Consider the following 20,911-nt stretch of genomic DNA (forward strand, 5'->3'; position numbering starts at 1 on the left):
AAATATTTAAATTATGAAAAGTATTAACAAGTGTGACTAAATAATTACACTGTATGTATTGGAACGCAGGTTATTTTGTACATACCCTGAAAGGTTACGGACAGACAGAATGTGTCTATGTAGGTGGTACACCTCTCCTCCCCTCCTCCGGGCCTTGGGTTGGCTCAACAGCAGTGGTTCTCAAACTTTTCAGACCGTGAGTGAACCCCCAAAATAATCAGATAATTTGTATTAGGGAACCCCCCCCCCCCCCCCCCACACACACACACACACACATACACACGGGGAGACTGTGGCTCAAGAGGTAGAGCAGGTCGTCCAATGATCCATGGGTCGGCGGTTCGAATCCCGGCTCCTCCTGTCTACATGTCGAAGTGTCCTTGGGCAAGACACTGAACCCCAAATTGCTCCCGATGTGCTGGTTGGTACCTTGCATGGCCTCTGCCGCAATCGGTGTATGAATGTGTGTGTGAATGGGTGAATGTAATGCACAATCTATGTAAAGCGCCTTGGATAAAGGCGCTATATAAATGCACCATTTACCATTTACCATTTACACGCATCGTAACGCATTGGGAGCTTGTAGATCGGCTATTTTCAAATGGCCCGAAATGTATGGGCTGAAGTGGGTTTTGATTATTATTACAAAACATACAGGTTTTGTAATAATAATCAAAATCTACAAAGTAACTAGTAACTTTAAAGTTTTCAAATAAATGTATAGTGGAGTAAAAGTACAATATTTGCCTTCTGAGATGTAGTGGAGTAGAAGTACAATGAAAAGTAACGACAAGCGACGATATCCAGCATGTATCCGGTGGTAGTGGTATATTGTCTTCATCGTCCCCAGGTTGACTTTGGCTTTGCCAAGAAGATCCAAGGTGGTCAGAAGACGTGGACGTTCTGCGGTACTCCGGAGTACGTGGCCCCAGAGATCATCCTCAACAAGGGTCACAGCTTCAGCGTGGACTTCTGGTCCCTGGGCATCCTGGTCTTTGAGCTCCTCACTGGCAGGTCTGTCTGTCTGTCTTTCTGTCTGTCTGTCTGTCTGTCTGTCGGTCGGTCGGTCGGTCGGTCGGTCGGTCGGTCGGTCGGGAAACATTGCCCAGATATTAGAGCCATACGTCATAGATACAGTATGTATCGGTGATTCTCAAAGTGGGTCCTTGAGGGCCTTCCAGCGGTCACCATGCTAAATCAGTTTAACACTTAAGCCCTATTTTCTACTTAGACTATTCAAATATAGCCGATCGGCTATATTCAAATAATAATAAGGATCTTGAAATCTCCTGTTACAGGGGTCTCTGGCACAAAATCATTTCAAATGGGGGTCCACGGCGTAAACCCTAATATGTATCAATTTGAGGGTCTTTGACATGAAAGAGTTTGGCAACCGCCGTCATAGACGACTGCCTGACCACATGACAACATACTGTAGATCCTATCAGCAGCAGCTATAGGTGGGATAGCTGCTGCTGATTGGCCAGGCCGTTTTGTGGCCGGGCATCAAGTCTGCCTGAGAGTTCCCAGATGGGAGCAGGAGGGGGGAACCCAGTGTACTCTCTGCTGCCCCATCTGGCGGAGTCAGGTTACATGAAGCCATGCTGTTATTAAAACTCGCTATAGTCCTGGTGAAATTGTCAGTTGTTGTGTTGCTCAGCCACGCGCCCCCTTTCCTGACCGGTCGATGTTTATCTCATTACTTTTGAAGTGCTTGTTGTGCATAGCTGTGGGTTGTGAAAATGCCCCATATAGTTTCTGAATTTAGGTTGAAACCCTGAGTTTGAAGTCACTGTGTAAGTACCAAGCTTTCATCATCAATATAATATAGGCTGTAGTAGATGATACTGGAGCTGTGAAGATTTCACTTTATTTCTTCAATCTGTTCCACACGGTCCGTTTACCTTGATTAACGATTATCCGCCCATTCAACTTATTTCTGTCTTAACGTCTCACCGTCCAGTGACCATTCAGTGTATTTCTTTCTTAAAAATCACACCTGTGTGAAGCTATCAGGGAGCTCATATCGTACATCATCACACATCATCTCATTCTGGCCAATCACAATTTCCACAATTGATGACAACGTCCTCACCTTTGTCATAATTTTTTGTGTGACGCAATGTTCGTGTTTACCCAAACAATCTAAATTGTCCATTCATTGTCAATGGCAATTCATGTTTGTGTTGGGACAAAATGTGGGTTACATACACTAAAAGCTGGTGCTACCACAGTATGTAACTGTTTCAGTGTGTGTTTATAATGTTATTTTGGGTATGTTAATACAATATATATATAACTTCAAAAATACGAGTGGTTGTATTTGGTTCTATTGAGACATCTATCTCTACATCTCTCTACATTCCACAGTCCTCCGTTCTCTGGCAGTGACCAGATGATGACGTACACCTTCATCCTGAAAGGCATCGAGAAGATGGACTTCCCCAAGAAGGTCACCAAGAGACCAGAGGACCTCATACGAAAGCTGTGCAGGTACAGACGGAGCCACTGGCGGGAAATGGTGGCTCGTGACTCCACCATGCAACGCAGTGTAACCGATTGAAACAGGGAAAGTAGGAGTTTTAGTAAGAGCTTTGTCCCGTCAGCCATCGCGCTGAAACTTCCTCGCTGATAGGATGGTTCTGTATACAGTGGGGATCTCATGTTTTTGTACTGTCTCTGTGTACATATTTTGTCGTGGGTGTTGAACTTGTGAAGATGAATATCCTTGACATGAACATGAAACACCACTGATGACAACAGACATTTTTTCAGAAAACAATTTCAGAAGACATTTTTAGAATCGGCCTCAGGTCTTAAATCAGGGCTTCGTGGGTAGAAAGCATCACTCTAACAAACGTCTGCTTTACAGACGGAACCCTGCCGAGCGTCTAGGCAACCTGAAGAATGGAATCACGGACATCAAGAAGCACAGGTGAGGAGGATCCATTGTATAATTATTATATAAAATGTAAACGCACGCACGCACGCACGCACGCACGCACGCACGCACGCACGCACGCACGCACGCACGCACGCACGCACGCACACACACACACACACACACACACACACACACACACACACACACACACACACACACACACACACACACACACACACACACACACACACACACACACACACACACACACACTAAACTGTATAACAATGTAAATTACATTATTTGAAATGTACCCTAAGGTGGTTTAATGGTTTCAACTGGGAGGGACTGAAGGTCAGGACTTTGCCATCTCCACTGAAAAGAGGGGTAAGTCAAGTCAAGACAAAATCCTTGGTTAATGTAAAAGAAAATATTACAAAAAAATCCTGCTAAACACTGAACAGTAACTCTAGGGGTCCTCAGAAGCACTGTTGATTTCGGCGACTAAAACTATGATAAAACTTGTTCGTTGACTGCCAAAAACCAAATATAAACTAGATATGACCAAGAGGCCCCCGGCTACACACTGCACGATATTTGCTCCGATTATGCTGTCTGGGCGCTTGCGGACAACACCCCAGACCTGAGGCAAGATCGAGCTTTAATCGCAGAGGTTTTGCTCGCTGTGTGTGAAAGGCTCTGTGAGAAGATCCAGTGCCAGAGGCGATAAAAGCGCTCGCCGATGGCTTCCAGAGTGTTTCCTAATATCTAGCAGGTTTGATATTTGACTTTGGTTGCGACCGCACCCCGAGAAGGTCCGTATTACAGCCAATGAGAGCACAGGACAGCTGAGCTCATAGACAGATATTCTGTCTGTCTGTCTGTATCGATAGATAATATATACCCTTTATTCCGTGGGTAAATTCAGCTGTCATACTTATTCCTTGGGTAAATCCAGGTCATACATAATGGTAGCTATATTGGCCTAATAGTCAACGCATCTCACTTGAATAATGTTGATAAAACCGCATCGGAATCTACGTTGCAGCGCAAACATTTGGACTGTGTGTGTGTGTGTGTGTGTGTGTGTGTTTGTGTGTGTGCGTGTGTGTGTGTGTGTGCGTGTGTGTGTGTGTGTGTGTGTGCGTGTGTGCGTGTGTGCGTGCGTGCGTGCGTGCGTGCGTGCGTGCGTGCGTGCGTGCGTGCGTGCGTGCGCGCACATACGGAGAGAGAGACTCGATCAGAGAGACAGAGAGAGAGAGAGAGACACGTGTTGTGTCGGTCTCGCGCATGTTTCACGGGATCCTGCACATACGTGAGACGCCATGGAGCTATTAGAGACGTCAAAATGAATTGAAATAAAAAAACAAATGTAGCCTATATGTATTGGATCTGGATCGCATCTTGGTGTGAACTCTTGCAGTGTGTGTGAGTATGTTTGGTTGCACTTGGGTGTTGCACTCTGAAAATAGCCGATCTACAAACTCATCTATTTTCAGCATGCATGTGTAAAAATGAGGCATTGACACCATCAAGCCCTGCCAAAAATGTTTTTTGTTGACAAAATTCACTGCAGATTTAGTCGACAGAAATCTTATATTTAGTTGACTAAAACTAGACTAACACAAAAACATTTCAGATGACCAAAATATGACAAACTAAATGAAAATATATTCAAAAGACTATCACTAAACTAAATCAAAATTTTGCTGTCAAAATCAACACTGCTCAGAAGTCCCCCTGTTGAAGACCCTTTCTGTACACATTGATTGATTGATTGATTGATTGATTGATTGATTGATTGATCGATTGATAATGATGTTTGCATTGCAGCTGAAAGGCCCTACAGACCACAGCTACTTTGACAAATACCCTTCTGATGAACAAACACCTCCCGATGAGCTGTCTGGATGGGACGCCGACTTCTGACATCTCTCTCTCTCTCTCTCTCTCTCTCTCTCTCTCTCTCTGGCAGTGGTGGAAAGTAACTAAGTACATTCACTCATATTGTTACTTGAGTACAATTTACAGGGGTATTTCACTTTTAAAACATTTTAACGTCTACTCTGGCTTGGGTGTGTACCTAACCCCCAGAAGTTTTTTTTTACTTGCTTGATTTAGATATTTGATATGTTATCAGACACCGCCCACTTTCTAAATACACCCATTGTAAAAGGCACTGAGGTTAGCCTCATTTACAGAGACGACGAGCGAACAAAATTAAACACAGCAGCAAACAATGAAACAGACAGGAAGACACATTAAAACAATAACTAATAACATGAAATAACAAGTAGGATAGAAGATAGAAACTGTTACGGCCCTGAATTCCCAGTATTACTTAAGTAAAAGTATATAATCATTGGCATTAAAATACGTAAATATACTCATTATACCACTCCCACCTGCAAATGATCCAATCATTTGAATTAGCCAAAGAATAAAACAGTGCATAAGTGGTTAAGTTGTCAAGTAATAAGTAATTGCAATACATATTTTCCTCTGAGATGTAATGGAGAAGATCATGAAATATCGAAACATGGACATACACAAGTAGTCTAAAAGTACCTTAAAATGGTGCTTAACTGCAATACTTGAGTAAAAGTACTCAGTTACTTTCAACAACTGCACACTTTAGAAGGAAGCCATTCCGCTGGTCAGTGTTGACATTGCGTAACCACCAAGCCTCTGCCGAACCAACAAACACCTTATGAAGCATTTTATGCTTGAAGCAGCGAAACTCACGCACGCACGCACGCACGCACGCACGCACACACACACACACACACACACACACACACACACACACACACACACACACACACACACACACACACACACACACACACACACACACACACACACACACACACTCAGAGCAGGGTGCCAAACCCCAGGAAATGTTGACCTTTTACACGTAGAGTGGAAGCTGGCGTTTTGCTCGACTTGAAGTTTTGATGATGTACAAACAGTTTTAAGTGCATAGCCAACACCCAGCATCAACCCTGGAGGTTTTTTTTGCTACTGAAATGGATGGCTTGCAGGATGTGCATTTTCCTTAACCCATAAGACCTGAGGCAGATTCTAAATCAGTAGTTCGCAAACCTTTTTCGTGCCAACTGCCAAGGACCCCCAAAATAATATGTATTTGGCCATGGACCGCCATCTGAAAATGTTTTGTGCCAGGGCAGATCTACAAGCTCAAAACGAATCGCATCAAGACACGCTGTGAGTTTGTAGATTGGCTATTTTTGAATACACAAAGTATAAATTAGACCTCAATTGGTTAATGGATGTTTTGTAAGAATAATACAAATCTAGAAAGTGACTTGTAACTGAAGTTTTCAAATAATTGTAGTGAAGTCAAAAGTACAATATTTGCCTCTGAGATGTAGAGCAGAAGTATAACATATTGAAAGTGTTTGCTAAAGTACAGTAGTTGAGTAAATGTACTTACACTATACAGTAGTTATTTTCTACCACTGGTGAGGAAGCATCTAACACTTCAGTTCTGATATACTTAGAAGCTAATTCAGTTAAAGGAGAAAATTACATTTTGTTTGTCTAGCTCATATGATGCCACCATTTATTTCTATTTAACTCTGTGTCTCAGAGGAGGGCTGTGGACAGCTCCTGCCTCCCAGTGATTTTATCGGTATTGTTCATTTCAAACAAAAATAATCAATGGTTGTTTTTGTTTTGTTTTTGTATGCAAGAACAATGGCTTCTATTTCACCATATGCTATTTTCCAGGAGGAGAAAGGCTAGCTTTATCCATATCAATGATTGGCAGGATTTTGATTTTTTGAACTGTCCACAGTTCTAACATTTATTTTAAATTTTATTTTGTATTAATGACTGAGCTATTAACAAAATATGAAAATGAAATTGTATATATACATAGATCCTAAGTTGTACAGAAATGTCTATAGACAATTATCTGCAACTGCCTCTGCAGTCTGCATAGTACAGTCCTAATAATTCTATTCCTGTATGAATCATGTGTAAATACTGAATTTTGGACACTCAATAATAGTTTTGAGAAATTAAATGAAATTGACTTGTGTCATTGTTATTCCTTATTTTGAGCCACTACAGATGGAAGAAACAACACACACACACACACACACACACACACACACACACACACACACACACACACACACACACACACACACACACACACACACACACACACACATTGTATTGCATTGCATTGCAACATTAGTAATAGTCTACATCAGTGTTCAGCACTTTAATGTTAGTTGAGTTGGCAAAGGTGGGGCTTAACCAATAGCCATCATTAATTAGTTCGTTTATTTTTTGTAGCCTATCCTAACTGTAGGCCTACTGAAGTATCCTGCAATTTCGAGGTGGACCTGATGAGTCCAATGACACCATCCTAATTAATGTACAATGTTACTCTCCTAAATGTCAGTGGCTGTGGGCAAATATATATTTTTGAGTGTAAGGCAAGCATGCAGTTCAAAACTGCTATGGACACTCTCCAAAGAGCACCAGCTGTTTACAGTTGGGGTAATCAAGGGGACCTCAAGCAGTGCCCCAAAATGTCTATCTTGTATTTCCATCTTCCACACAGTTTACTCTGTACTACACTTTTCTATGAGCAACGGCGACGCCTCCGTGCTGCGGTACGGTCGTACGGAGTCGGAGAAGTATAATAATAAATGCAGCATTTTAGGACGTGGCGCTGCTGTTGTTGATGTATGTTGCTACAGCAACCATATCTGACAGGTTCGTGCCGTGGTTCATCGATGTAAAGGAAAAGATGGAGGAGACGTCGTCGGTCGCAGCGCTCGACAGCACAGTTCTGCAGTTTAACACTTACGAGGATTTCCTCCAGTCACAAATATCTGCTTTGGACTTGTATTATTTAGAGGTAAGTCACTGAAAATGTACACATCAAACTTATGGGACTGGAACAAACCTGGACGTCTGGAACCCAGTATGTATGCGACAAAGAAGTAGCCGATGTAATTGTTTTAGGCTTAGGTTTATAGGCTAATTAGGCTAATTAACGTGTTGGAGGTTCTGGTAAACTATTTCTAAATCCGTCCTCCTCTTTAACATCCAACTCACGTGCCGTGCGATACTTTTGCTGATTTAATTACATTCAATTCTTTCGGGGCACGGGATAATGTTTGTTGATGTAGTTATTCAATGCGACCACTAGATGGTAGTCACACACTGGTGAATTATGTAACCGGTCCATTTCTCCACCCTGACATTATTGGCCAGAGCAGATTTCTACATAATGAAGTACATTATTTGTAAGCTTTTAAATGATGTAACAAACATTGAAATCTGAAAATGGTTGATGAAGATATAATATTGTTAAACCTCAAAATTTGAGTATTTTGTTTTTCTTTTCTTGATTTAATCAAGGAAAGAAAAAGCAGTCACACGCATCAGATCGGGCACAAACTATAATTTGTCCAATTTCAAGGAGTCGTACCTTAAAACTGCTGTTTGTTTGTTTGTTTGTTTTATTGATTGGTTTATTCCACATTAACTTTGTTAACTTACAAAATAGCCTACATGAGATCAGAAAGGAGTCGTACCTTAAAACTGCTGTTTGTTTGTTTGTTTGTTTGTTTTATTGATTGGTTTATTCCACATTAACTTTGTTAACTTACAAAATAGCCTACATGAGATCATCAACAGTTCACTTAAAGCTTTGTAACTTTGTAACTTCCCTCTTCTACCCCTGATTTGAACCTGGTTTTCTGCACAAGTGCTGACATTTTTGCCATTAAGCTAAAGCCTGCCTGCTTGCTCAGGGGATAAATGTAAGCTTTTCTTGGCCACCAGGTCAAAAGTCATGTCAGATCCTGTGTTTAGGTGAGAAGTCATGACCTTTGACACGGTCTAAATATCTCAATGGAAGAGCAGGGAGACAGAATACAAACCACCTTAAATTGTATAAGTTATATTGTATTATCAACATACTCTACCATACAGAATGGACAACATACTCTATCATACAGAATGGACAACATACTCTACCATACAGAATGGACAACATACTCTACCATACAGAATGGACAACATACTCTACCATACAGAATGGACAACATACTCTACCATACAGAATGGACAACATACTCTACCATACAGAATGGACAACATACTCTACCATACAGAATGGACAACATTACTCTACCATACAGAATGGACAACATACTCTACCATACAGAATGGACAACATACTCTACCATACAGAATGGACAACATACTCTACCATACAGAATGGACAACATACTCTACCATACAGAATGGACACACATACTCTACCATACAGAATGGACAACATACTCTACCATACAGAATGGACAACATACTCTACCATACAGAATGGACAACATACTCTACCATACAGAATGGACAACATACTCTACCATACAGAATGGACAACATACTCTACCATACAGAATGGACAACATTACTCTACCATACAGAATGGACAACATACTCTACCATACAGAATGTATTATCAACATACTCTACCATACAGAATGGACAACATTACTCTACCATACAGAATGGACAACATTACTCTACCATACAGAATGGACAACATTACTCTACCATACAGAATGGACAACATACTCTACCATACAGAATGTATTATCAACATACTCTACCATACAGAATGGATCAACATACTCTACCATACAGAATGGACAACATACTCTACCATACAGAATGGACAACATACTCTACCATACAGAATGGACAACATACTCTACCATACAGAATGGACAACATACTCTACCATACAGAATGGACAACATACTCTACCATACAGAATGGACAACATACTCTACCATACAGAATGGACAACATACTCTACCATACAGAATGGACAACATACTCTACCATACAGAATGGACAACATACTCTACCATACAGAATGGACAACATACTCTACCATACAGAATGTATTATCAACATACTCTACCATACAGAATGGACAACATACTCTACCATACAGAATGGACAACATACTCTACCATACAGAATGTATTATCAACATACTCTACCATACAGAATGGACAACATACTCTACCATACAGAATGGACAACATACTCTACCATACAGAATGGACAACATTACTCTACCATACAGAATGGACAACATACTCTACCATACAGAATGGACAACATACTCTACCATACAGAATGGACAACATACTCTACCATACAGAATGGACAACATGCTCTACCATACAGAATGGACAACATACTCTACCATACAGAATGGTCAAAATTAAATTGTATTCATTAAACAAAAGTTATATAGTGCCGCTTAGCTAGCAATACCACAATGTGGAGACATTCGGTACACTGCTACTGCTAAGTAAATTACTGTAAATGTAGCCTGGCTAATAAGCCAGACCGAATCAGCCGTTGGCAAAAAAAAAATTGCCTGCCGGCGGATTACGGTCTGGAGAGGCTCAATTGTACGCCCATTTCCTACACCAGGGAACTGGTGTGGCCAATCGGGACACGGTATGCAATATGGGCGGGCTTTGGTACAGTGACGTTCAACGCTTGAGAACTTTAACTGACAGTAGCTCTGACCAATTGCGTCAAAGAGAAAATGTTTGAACCCGCCCCCCCAGGAAACGAGATCCATACACAGCATCTCCAGACTCAAATACCACACGACAGTGTGATTTGAGTCTGGCTTATTAGCCAGGCTAAAGTAAATGTACTGTATTAAAAATGTAGGCCTACTTCCATTTTGTTTTCTAACCATGCCCTTAAACGCTATTTTAGCTGATCTAAAACAGGTGGTGTGAGCTTGTAGTTCTGCTATTTTGGAGAAAATAGATGATTAATTGCGTGATTAATTATTAATAATCGAAATCTGCAAAGTAACTTACGGTAGTAAATTAACTAAATCTAGTGGAGCTGTCAATTGAACTAGCCTACCGGTAAATGTAGACAGTAGAGTAACTCTTATTTGCCTCTGAGGTGTACAGTAGTGGTATCAATACATGGGACAAATGTAAAAGTAGGCCTACCTTGAAACTGTACTAAAGTAGGCTACTGCACAGTACTGTATGTGAGTAAATGTATTGCTTTTGAACCCCCTTCCTCCCCAGTGTATTAGATTAGCCTTTGTGTCCCTTTCTGTCCAGCAGGTGTCACTGTGGCCAACAGTAAACATGCCATCATGATTGCCCACACTGCTTGAACACCTGTGTCTACACAGGGAGGAGAGAAACGGCTCATATTTGACCCGCTAATCAGCCGGGGTCATCTGCAATAACTTGTGACGTTCTGACACAACACAGCCAGCCCAGGTCACCTAACCCACCCTTTCGCACTGATAAGCCCGCCATAAATATGGGTTTTAATAATAAAAGAAACAAAAAGTATAATGTTCAACGAACTTGCAAGGATCCAGTTTGGCTATTATGCAATAATAACTAGGCCAGGCAGTCGACTGCGAGCGCTTGATCTATACTTTGCTGTACGACAGGAGCCGCAGCACCGGCAATAGTCGATCTGCAAGCTCACAGACGCATTGTGATCTCGTGTGTGTGTGACTGTGTGTGTGTGTGTATACAGTATATACATATATATATAACACACACACACACACACACACACACACACACACACACACACACACACACACACACACACACACACACACACGTGCCTCGGAAATGAACAGTGATGTACAGAGCCATTTTTGGGACCTGCTGCGAATGTCCGAGACTTGTTCTCTGGCAGGCCACATCAAAATCGAGCAAAAATAGAAGGTTCCTTTTCTGGTGCAGACAGCCGGCTGAGGGCTGGCTGCATGGCGGGGATGTTTTGGGCATGATGTCGAGTCGACACGTGGCAACAAATTGGATCCAACAAGAAGACACCGGATCTGACAACACTCAGCAGGACCGCTGGTCCAGAGATGATGACTTTATGAACTTGGCCTTCATAGAGTTGTACACGCGTGCACACGCAGACAGTCGGGGCAACCATTAGTATAAAACCATGCAGACTACTGGCGTGTGTGTGTGCGGCGTGTGTGTGTGCGCGCGCGCCTAAGTGAAAGCCTTGAGGATTTCACCACAATTTTAACCTGTATTTGTGTTCTGCTTCTTTTTTTTTAAAGATTTGTTTTTGGCTTTTGTGTTGACAGCCAGGAAGTAGGGAGAGAGAGAAGGGGAGAGACATGAAAGCAAAGGTCGTCATGAACAGGGCTCGAACACGCAACGCGCTGTCAGGCCAGAGCTTATATGTGGCATGCGCCCGAACCACTAGGTCAGCGGGCGCCCAGTGACAATACATTTTGATTGATTGTCAGGATGAGGAGATGGCTCGTCAGCTGGTGGAGTTGGGCTACAGGGGCAGCGGTGAGGTCCTAAAGAGAGAGGAGTTTGATGCCAGGAAGGCAGCCGCACAAGCCTCCAGGCTGTCCTCCAGAAGCCAGCACAAGAAGTAAGTTTTACACTGCACTTTATTATGGTAACTATGGTTCAGTCACTCTATTAGTGTTCTGTTTTACACTGCACTTTATTATGGTAACTATGGTTCATTCACTCTATTAGTATTCTGTTTTACACTGCACTTTATTATGGTAACTATGGTTCAGTCACTCTATTAGTGTGATTACAACAATGTTCGGTTTGACACTGCACTTTATTATGGTAACTATGGTTCAGGCCAGTGTTCATTTTGGCAGCAATTTTAGTTTGACTAAAATGTGTTTTGATGGCGTTGTAATGCCTGGTTTATACTTAATCAAGCCGAAGATAGCCGATCTCCAAGCTCACAGTACCTGGAGAACACATGTTTTTGGTATATGCGACTCCTTCGTATCAACGAGGTATAAAAAGCTGCACCAGTGTTTGTGGTATGGTTCATAAGCATAACATCTCCCCTGGTCAAAGGGTCAAATTCTCCTCCGACTTTAGTGAGAGGTAGTTGTTTGAACCCGGTTCGATCCCTGATCAGGCTTCCCGGAGGCCAATGTAATGGAGTAGTCCCGCCAGAAACCCATATGGGGCACGTGGGGGGGGTTCTCCCTTGAATATGTGGCAGAAGGTGTGTGTGTGTGTGTGTGTGTGTGTGTGTGTGTGTGTGTGTGTGTGTGTGTGTGTGTGTGTGTGTGTGTGTGTGTGTGTGTGTGTGTGTGTGTGTGTGTGTGTGTGTGTGTGTGTGTGTGTGTGTGTGTGTGCGTGTGCAATCACATTTGACTGATTTGGTATCTATCTTGTGTGCTCAATCTTTCCCTGTGGCCATCCTGGGCTCTGTAGAATTCCTAAAAATGTACGGAATCTCCTTTAGACTCGGCACGACTACATAAAGTATAAAACGTGTGATTTAACCCCTTGAACCCCAGCATCCCTATCCTGGGGGGAACATTAGCTGAAAAGCTCGCAACGTGCCACTTTGGTGAGAGTTTGTAGATCAGCTATTTTAGGCATGGGACACCGTCGTACAACAATATATAAATCAGGCTTAACCACTTGATAGCCATCCCCTAGTGCTCTATACTAGGGGCTATATCTTGCTATACCTTAACCCTTATCCCTAAACTAATTTGCCATTTTTTACTATTTTAAAAAACCTTTTAAAATAGTTCAAAATAAGCCGATCTACAAGCTCACAATGTCTCGATGTAGAATTGTAGATCGGCTAGTTGAACTATTTTAAAATGTTTTTTTTAAATGGTATAAAATGGCAAATACGTTTAGGGATAAGATAGCCCTAGGTCTGCTTCTATTTCCCCTCTACACCAACGACAATATCTGATCTACTAGCACACTGGGGAGCTTATAGATCAGATATTTTTGCAGAATGTTCGACCCCAATATAGGGGTCCGCTGGGGTGGTTAAGGCACCTGTTCACAAGACCACACACACACACACACAACGAAAAGCTCCTACTGCGCCTTTCCTTGCTCTATATTTAAAGGTATATTCAGTGATTTGACTTAATTCAAATATCACTTATTTTTTATTTTTTTCTGGATAATCCTCCCTACTATAGAGTGTGCTGACCATATAAGGAGTTCCTCCCTGTCCCCAGTTAACCCCTGGGGTCAAAACACCCTAGTTTCAGTTTTGGTGGCGGGTGGCAAAGCCTTCATCCAATCAGGATGAGAGGGGCCTTCCTCCAATCATGATCAAGTGGGGGCGGGCCATGGTGCACATGCTGTTGGCCTGTTGCACTTCCCCCCACTGTAGAGCGTGCATGTGCACATTTTGTTACCCGGGCGGACTGGGTGGTTTTCCAAATCACCCAAATCACTGAATGCTCCTTTAAGTGATTTTCATTGAATTACATTATTATTAATCACTGCATATTTTGTCTTTTCATCTGGTTGCTCAGTAGTAACAAGCTGGAGAAGTTCTTAATAACAGGGCGTTGCTTGGGAGAGTTTACAGTCTGCTTTCTCTGTGCTGGGCTGGAGGTGGATGTAGACATATATATTTCCAAGGTAATTAACCAATAATATTGATGCAGAAACGCATTGAACGTGGCCCTACATTATTCTGTGTACATTATGGGACAGCCTGTAGAATATCAAGTTTGATTTTCTTCCTCACACTATGTGCTGTCACGAAGCTTGTCAAACTCTGCAATCTCATGTCCTTTTTGCCTGGAAGCATGGTTGGATTTACTGGGGGCGGATATGGGAGGGGGTGGGGGACTGGTGTCCATGCCTTTGCTTTTGATACCCCCCTCTGGTCATTCATTCTTAAAGGTATATTCAGTGATTCCACTTAATTCAAATATCACTTATTTTTTCTTATTTTTTGGATAATCCTCCCTACTATAAAGTGTGCTGACCATATAAGGAGTTCCTCCCTGTCCCCAGTGAGCCCCTGGGGTCAAAAAACCCTAGTTTCGGTTTGGGCTTTGGGTGGCAAAGCCTTCATCCAATCAGAATGAGAGGGGCCTTCCTCCAATCATGATCGAGTGGGGCGGGCCTTGGTGCACGTGCTGTTGGTCTGTTGTATTTCCCCCACTGTAGAGCGTGTGCATGTGCACATCTTGTTACCGGGTGGACCGGGTTTTTTTTCCAAATCACCCAAATCACTGAATGCTCCTTTAATGGCCAATGGGTATATGGTCGCTGTTGGGCAGAAACCTCTTATTTCTTTGCTAATTCACGCCCTACTTGATCATGCTGCATCATGCAAAAGCATCAAAAGCAGCAGATCTACAAGCTCGAAAAGCGGCGTGAAGCAACATGTTTTGACCGCGTAGATCTGCTACTTTTGCTATTTTTGAGTGGTGCAACCACTCCCTTACGGAGCTATGTGTGTGGGTGGGTGGCTGGGTGGCTGGGTGGCTGGGTATGAGCACGAAAACAACATGGTTGTTTTTCACCACCTGTGCGCAACCTAACGCACACACAAACACTCACGCACATATTAACTGTATATATGATGCTTTCGGGTGTGCCAGTACAGTACAGTACAGTACAGTGACAGTACAGTACAGTAGAGGGTACAGTAGAGGGACTGCCGCACGGTAACTCTGTCATTTCTCAACCATTTCGGACGCGGGGTGGCATGCCGGAACCGGGCCGGCACCCTGGGTGCGTTCCTGTGGGTCTGGAACTCCCCTCCCCCCCCCAAAACCCCCACACGGAGTTGCACCACTTTTTTGGTTCAATCCTGTAACAGTTTTGGACATATCAGTATGAGATTTTCACCCGACAGAGAGCTTGTAGATCGGCTATTTCTGCTAATAGTCGTACCAAGTGTAGTCAGTATTTATTTTTTCAAAGGCCTGCTTGACAGTATAATGTGGTTAAATAACTTATTTTAGCAGATTTCACATGCAATTTAGATTCTTGAGGCAAATGGCAGAAACCTGCAGGCGAATATAAGTTGTCGCAGAATATATATCACACATTTTTGCCCTTTTGAACTAATTAGAGGCGCCTGCGTATCACTTTCCCTCACATTTGACATCTTGGAGAAAAAAAAGGCCTCGACAGGACGGCAAAAACATACGGCGGGCCACAGACATTTTCAATCAGAAGGGCTCGGGGACAAGCTTTTTTTGGGGGGGGGGCTGTGTGTCCCCCTGCACTGTTTAAACCAAGACCGCTCCTTCCTCTGTGGTTTGGGGGGCTGTGTGTCCCCCTGCACTGTTTAAACCAAGACCGCTCCTTCCTCTGTGGTTTGTGATTGGATTTAAAACCCATCTGACCCCGTGACCTAGTGTTGTGGTTCCACTGTGAAAACACAGGGCCCGGGATGCAATGTACCACCTGCAAAGGGAAGGGGGGTCCTGTACAATCGCCCCTCTGTTCTAAAGCTGGACCGCTTGTTGCCCTGCAGTCAAAGTAAGCGACACGATTACAGTTCTTACACAGTGAAATCCTCAGTGTCATATTATACAGTAGGTGCTGTAAGTGATATTTTTTTTTGTTAACACAAGTGTTAATATAAGTGTTAAATACCGTAGCTCTATATTCCCATAGCAATTTACTGCTGCATGATTCTGATATAGAGTGTTTGTTCAGGAACCACTGACGTACACCACCTTTATTCATATAGCCTACTCTCTGAGTTGAATCGACACTTAAGTATTCCACTGTGCACCAATTTTCCGGTAACGCCGAATTACAGTAGTGCTGTGGCTGTTGGCTAGTTTTCGTGTGTGTGTATATATATATATATTTAGATCCTCTTTGAACAAACCCCGGGTAACGTTCGTCCGGGAAAATCAAAGTGACATCGCAGGCCCACTAAATATTCTTGCACCTGCGGAGCCGTCAAACTCCCGGCTCAGAGCGGGTCGTCCTGCTGCTTCTCGGGAATGACTTTCTCGCCTGCTCTCTAGGCCTTAACCTATAGCCTCCCATAAGGCCTGTCTTTCCTCAGCGCTCTGTCCTTGCACCCTTTTTATTTTTTTCTTCTCTCCATTCCTTTCTTTTTTTCTTTTCAACCGCCCCTCCCCCCCCCCAACCCCCCCCCCCCCCCACACACACACACCACCACCGCTCTCTCTCGGAGAGCCCTTTAGTGGCTGCAGGTGTACAAATAGAGCTGTTTTCAATTAGAGCGCTAACCTCGCCTGTAGCGTGCATCTGATCAATGAATGCCCCTGCACCTGTGGTAATAAAATACAGCGGGAGCAGGGGAGAGATAGCGCCGTGAATGCTAATCAGATGTTAGCCCCGTTGTTGCCCCGGTTTTTTGCTCCCTTTTTAAAAGACAACACGCGCCGCTCGCTGCCGCTGACAGCGCCGCGGGGGTTGCGAGAGAAAGGGCTTTGCAGGCGCGTCACACAAAAGAGGGAAGAATGAATAGGATGCTTAGTCACTCAAAATGGTTGTAGGTTAGGTTTGTGTTGCCACTTGTGGACTCAGGTGGGGGGCAGTAAGGGGGCGTCACACACTGCCTGGTGTCACTATGTTCGGGGGGAAAAGTCCCTCTCGGATGCCTCCTCAGCAGAAGTTCTCATTTCAAGGACTCACAGTTTGATATGCATTTGATCTCTCTCTGGGGCCCCTATCTATGCCGTCAAATCTGCGTTAATTTAACTCTTGACGGTGTACAAAATGGAACCAAATGGACCCGGTAACAGTGCGTTTTAACAGCGGGCAGGCCTCGGCCGATACATCTCCCGTTATCGCACGACGTTGCTCCGTCCACTTTTTGACCATCGCCTGTTCGCCTGCTATCGCTGGTAGTCGCCGGGTCCCATAGACCAGGGGTTCTCAACCCGTGGGTCGCGACCCCTCGGGGGGTCGCCAAATTATTTTAGGGGGTCCCCAAATTATTAAAAAAAAAAAAAATATTTCTTTTTTAAATTTTATTTTCACGATTTTTCAAAAATAGCAGACCTACAAGCTCGTAGCGCGGTGGCGCGCTATGAGCTTGTAGATCTGCTATTTTTCAATAGCTAAATTATAACAATGCTTAAAACACCAAAAGGGGTTCCCGCCCAAAATGGTTTAAGGTTATTGTAGCAGTCAATTTATATTGGGGGTCGGGAGGGGGCGGGGCGGGGGTCCCGAGACATTGCCAAAGCATTTCCGGGGGTCCCCGGCCAAAAACGTTGAGAACCCCTGCCATAGACAAATAATGCACTTCCGGAAAATTCGTCTGGCTGTCGCCCGCTGTTAAAACGTACTGTAAGGGTCCAGTTGGTTTCATTATTGCATGCTGTCGGAGTTACAGACAAGTGTGGATCCATTTGCTTCCTAACTCTGTGGTGGACCCCATGGTGCCGCCTCAAGGACCTCCTGGGGGTCCCGGGACCCCACTTTGAGAACCACCTCTCTACAGTACGGTAGATTAAAAATGTAATGAAGTGCCCTGTAGGTCAGTGCTGCTTCTCAAACTCTGTGTCCGAGGCACACTACTGTGCTTTGAGAGACGTCCAGGTGTGCCGTGGGATTCTCTGACCAAACTTTCATACGCTCAGTCCTCCGGTCATGGTCCGCCGTCTCCTCTCTCTTAACAGCTACACCCTGCCCTGTTGTGACCAGGCACAGCTGGTGATGACGGCTGCATAAGAAAGGAATCGGAGGTCAAACCCTTGGCTTTGCCAACACAGCCCTGCATTGTTATAGAGCACCGAAGTCTGACGTCACTTTCAGTAGAGGGCACCAACACACAGGTTTGTGTATTTTTTTATTTGCATTGAAATCTCCATAGGGCGATTTTATGTCGCTTCATATAAGAACTGTGTTTGAAAAATAAACCGACCACCCCGGCCGTTCAGTTTCTGTTGTGCGACGGGCTGCGGGCAGATGCAGCCTACCCGGAAATGTAGTCTCTGGGTTGTTTGGCTCGTTTCTAACGCTTATTTTGTTACTCTTTGGGTATATTTGTACATTTCCACCTTCAGTCGATGCTTCATATCCATATGAGTGAAAAGGCCGGGGTGATCGGTTTATTTTTCAAACACAGTTCTTATATGAGGCGATCTAAAATCCCCCTATGGAGATTACAATGCTTATACAAAAATACACGAACCTAGGGACTGGCGCCCTCTACTGATAGTAGAGGGCAGTGACGTCAGGACTTCGGTGCTCTATTGCAATCCTTTCTATAAAGTATCTTGAGAGCACTCCGACCGATGGACTTCAAACTGGGTGTGCGTAACACCAAGGAGGGAGGGACGCGCCGAGTGGTCGGTAGATAAATATAGATACATCTGCATTATATTCTTCCCATATTTGGGCATGGCTGACACAGAACTCCATATGCTGTACGTATATGGGCATGAAAGGGACACAGACAGACGGGAAGAGATCTTCTTATGGCCATCAAAGTGGTAGAGGCAGACAGACGGATACAGAGATGCCCATATCTCTGTCGGGTGGAGGTTTGCAGATGTAGGGCAAGTAGGGCATTAATTTACAAATGTGACCAGATTTGACTGAGAGAATGCCATCGCGCAAATTCCAGCTTTTCACTAGAGGAGAAATGTCTTTTTTTTAATGAGTTAATAGCACAGGCAGGCTCTTCACATACTAGAGCATGTCTGAAATAAGTGTCAGAGCTGAAATTGACATGTAAATATGAAATAAATGCTTAAACATGTAGCTAGGTGTAATGTTAGAGACCACAAAAGTGAACCTTTCAAGCCTGGTTTCTCAACTCGCTGTTTTCTGCAAGACATTACTCTATAAGCCATATCTCCAAAACTAGTGGGCCAAACTGAACCAATATGTCAATTTGAAGCTATGATTCCCTGCTTCCATATGACATGAAAAAAACGAAAATTCAAAAAAATCCAATGGCAGTCCCTCAGTCAAATTTAGTCACAAATGTTTGCCTAGTGAATGGTTAAATTTGGCGTGTTCCTTTTTTTTACACGTTGTGCATCGCGGTGTTGGCACAGTAGGTACCATGCGGGCATCGTGGTGTTGGTATAGGAGGTACAGTATAGGCTACCGTGCGGGCCGTATACTGGCACAGAGATTCAGTACCCAACACTATGCTGCCAGCGGAGAAAGTGTCCTCTAGGGTGCCCTTTCAGAGGGCACGGCTCAGCACAGAAATAGACCAAAGTCAACAAAGCGACGAGCCAATCATCACAAATACGTCCAGTACCTGAAATATACCCCGAAAGTTTCATTCAAATCAACCACTAGTCAAGTCAAATCAAGTCAGTTTTATTACTTTGTGTAGCACATTTCATGCAGGTGCTGCAGACTCAATGTGCTTTATATTAAAATTCAACAATAGAAGCAAAATACACCAAGGTAGCAAAAATATACAGTGACCACCCTAGCACGCACGCACGCACGCACGCACGCACGCACGCACGCACGCACGCACGCACGCACGCACGCACTTCATTACATCTTGACAAATCAAATTCTCTTACTGGCTCAGTTCCTTTCTAATGGTGGCACAGAGCCAAAATTGACAAACCCATATCAACCTGGGGGTCCTTGACACGAACATGCATGAGTACCGCTGAGTTACAGGAGTGAGATGGTCGGAACGGCGTGGGGTGGGGGGGTGGCGGGTTATACATTTTTTTTTTTAAATGTAATCAGCCGTAACCTGTATTGTTTGAATTTCTATCTAGCAATGTCTTTTCCACATTTGAAATTGATAATGTGTGTATGTAGATACAACTGTAGTGTCATACAAACGTAAAAGCCAATTATGCCAGAGATTAGCTGTTCACCGACGGACACACGGATGGACGGACGGACACAACGGAAGGACGGACGGACGGACGGACAGGGTTGCAAATCATAGTCTCTCCCCATGCCTTCGGCCTGGTGGAGACAAAAATAGGCCATGGTCCGGGACAGTTTTGGCTGTCCGGTCATCATAAAACCTGTTAGTTATGGTTTAACACAGGTGTCGGAAACTGTCAAAGGTCTAAAAACCCCTCACAACTTTAAACAGTTCGTGTTGGCTTGAACCCCTAAATTGCCGCTCTGTGGATATTATTTTCTGGTTGTATATAGACCCTGTTAGCAGGTGCCCCACCACATGCAGCTGGTGTCCCCTGCACCTCAGACAGCCTGAGCATATAGACCCTGTTAG

At 43.7% G+C, this 20,911-nt stretch overlaps 2 protein-coding genes across 3 annotated transcripts in view; both read left to right on the forward strand.

Moving 5' to 3' along the window:
• The window catches only part of prkg2 (protein kinase cGMP-dependent 2), a gene marked incomplete at both ends in the record, with an annotated part of 34,991 nt that extends 30,178 nt beyond the window's left edge, over nt 1-4,813 (forward strand). The window contains 5 exons of the mRNA XM_079516064.1: nt 851-1,014; nt 2,371-2,493; nt 2,873-2,935; nt 3,205-3,271; nt 4,718-4,813. Of these exons, the coding sequence (XP_079372190.1) occupies nt 851-1,014; nt 2,371-2,493; nt 2,873-2,935; nt 3,205-3,271; nt 4,718-4,813 (513 nt within the window). The remainder of the gene's footprint in view (nt 1-850; nt 1,015-2,370; nt 2,494-2,872; nt 2,936-3,204; nt 3,272-4,717) is intronic.
• A 2,676-nt stretch (nt 4,814-7,489) lies between these two features.
• cfap299 (cilia and flagella associated protein 299) overlaps nt 7,490-20,911 on the forward strand; it is a 123,766-nt gene continuing 110,344 nt past the window's right edge. The window contains exons 1-2 of one of the 2 annotated variants that reach the window (XM_079516629.1): nt 7,490-7,784; nt 12,228-12,361. In XM_079516629.1, the coding sequence (XP_079372755.1) occupies nt 7,608-7,784; nt 12,228-12,361 (311 nt within the window). In that variant the 5' untranslated portion in view covers nt 7,490-7,607. The remainder of the gene's footprint in view (nt 7,785-12,227; nt 12,362-20,911) is intronic. The other variant, XM_079516628.1, reaches the window with a different exon arrangement.

The sequence above is a fragment of the Electrona antarctica genome (genome assembly GCF_951216825.1).
Source record: "Electrona antarctica genome assembly, chromosome: 12".
Taxonomy (NCBI): domain Eukaryota; kingdom Metazoa; phylum Chordata; class Actinopteri; order Myctophiformes; family Myctophidae; genus Electrona; species Electrona antarctica.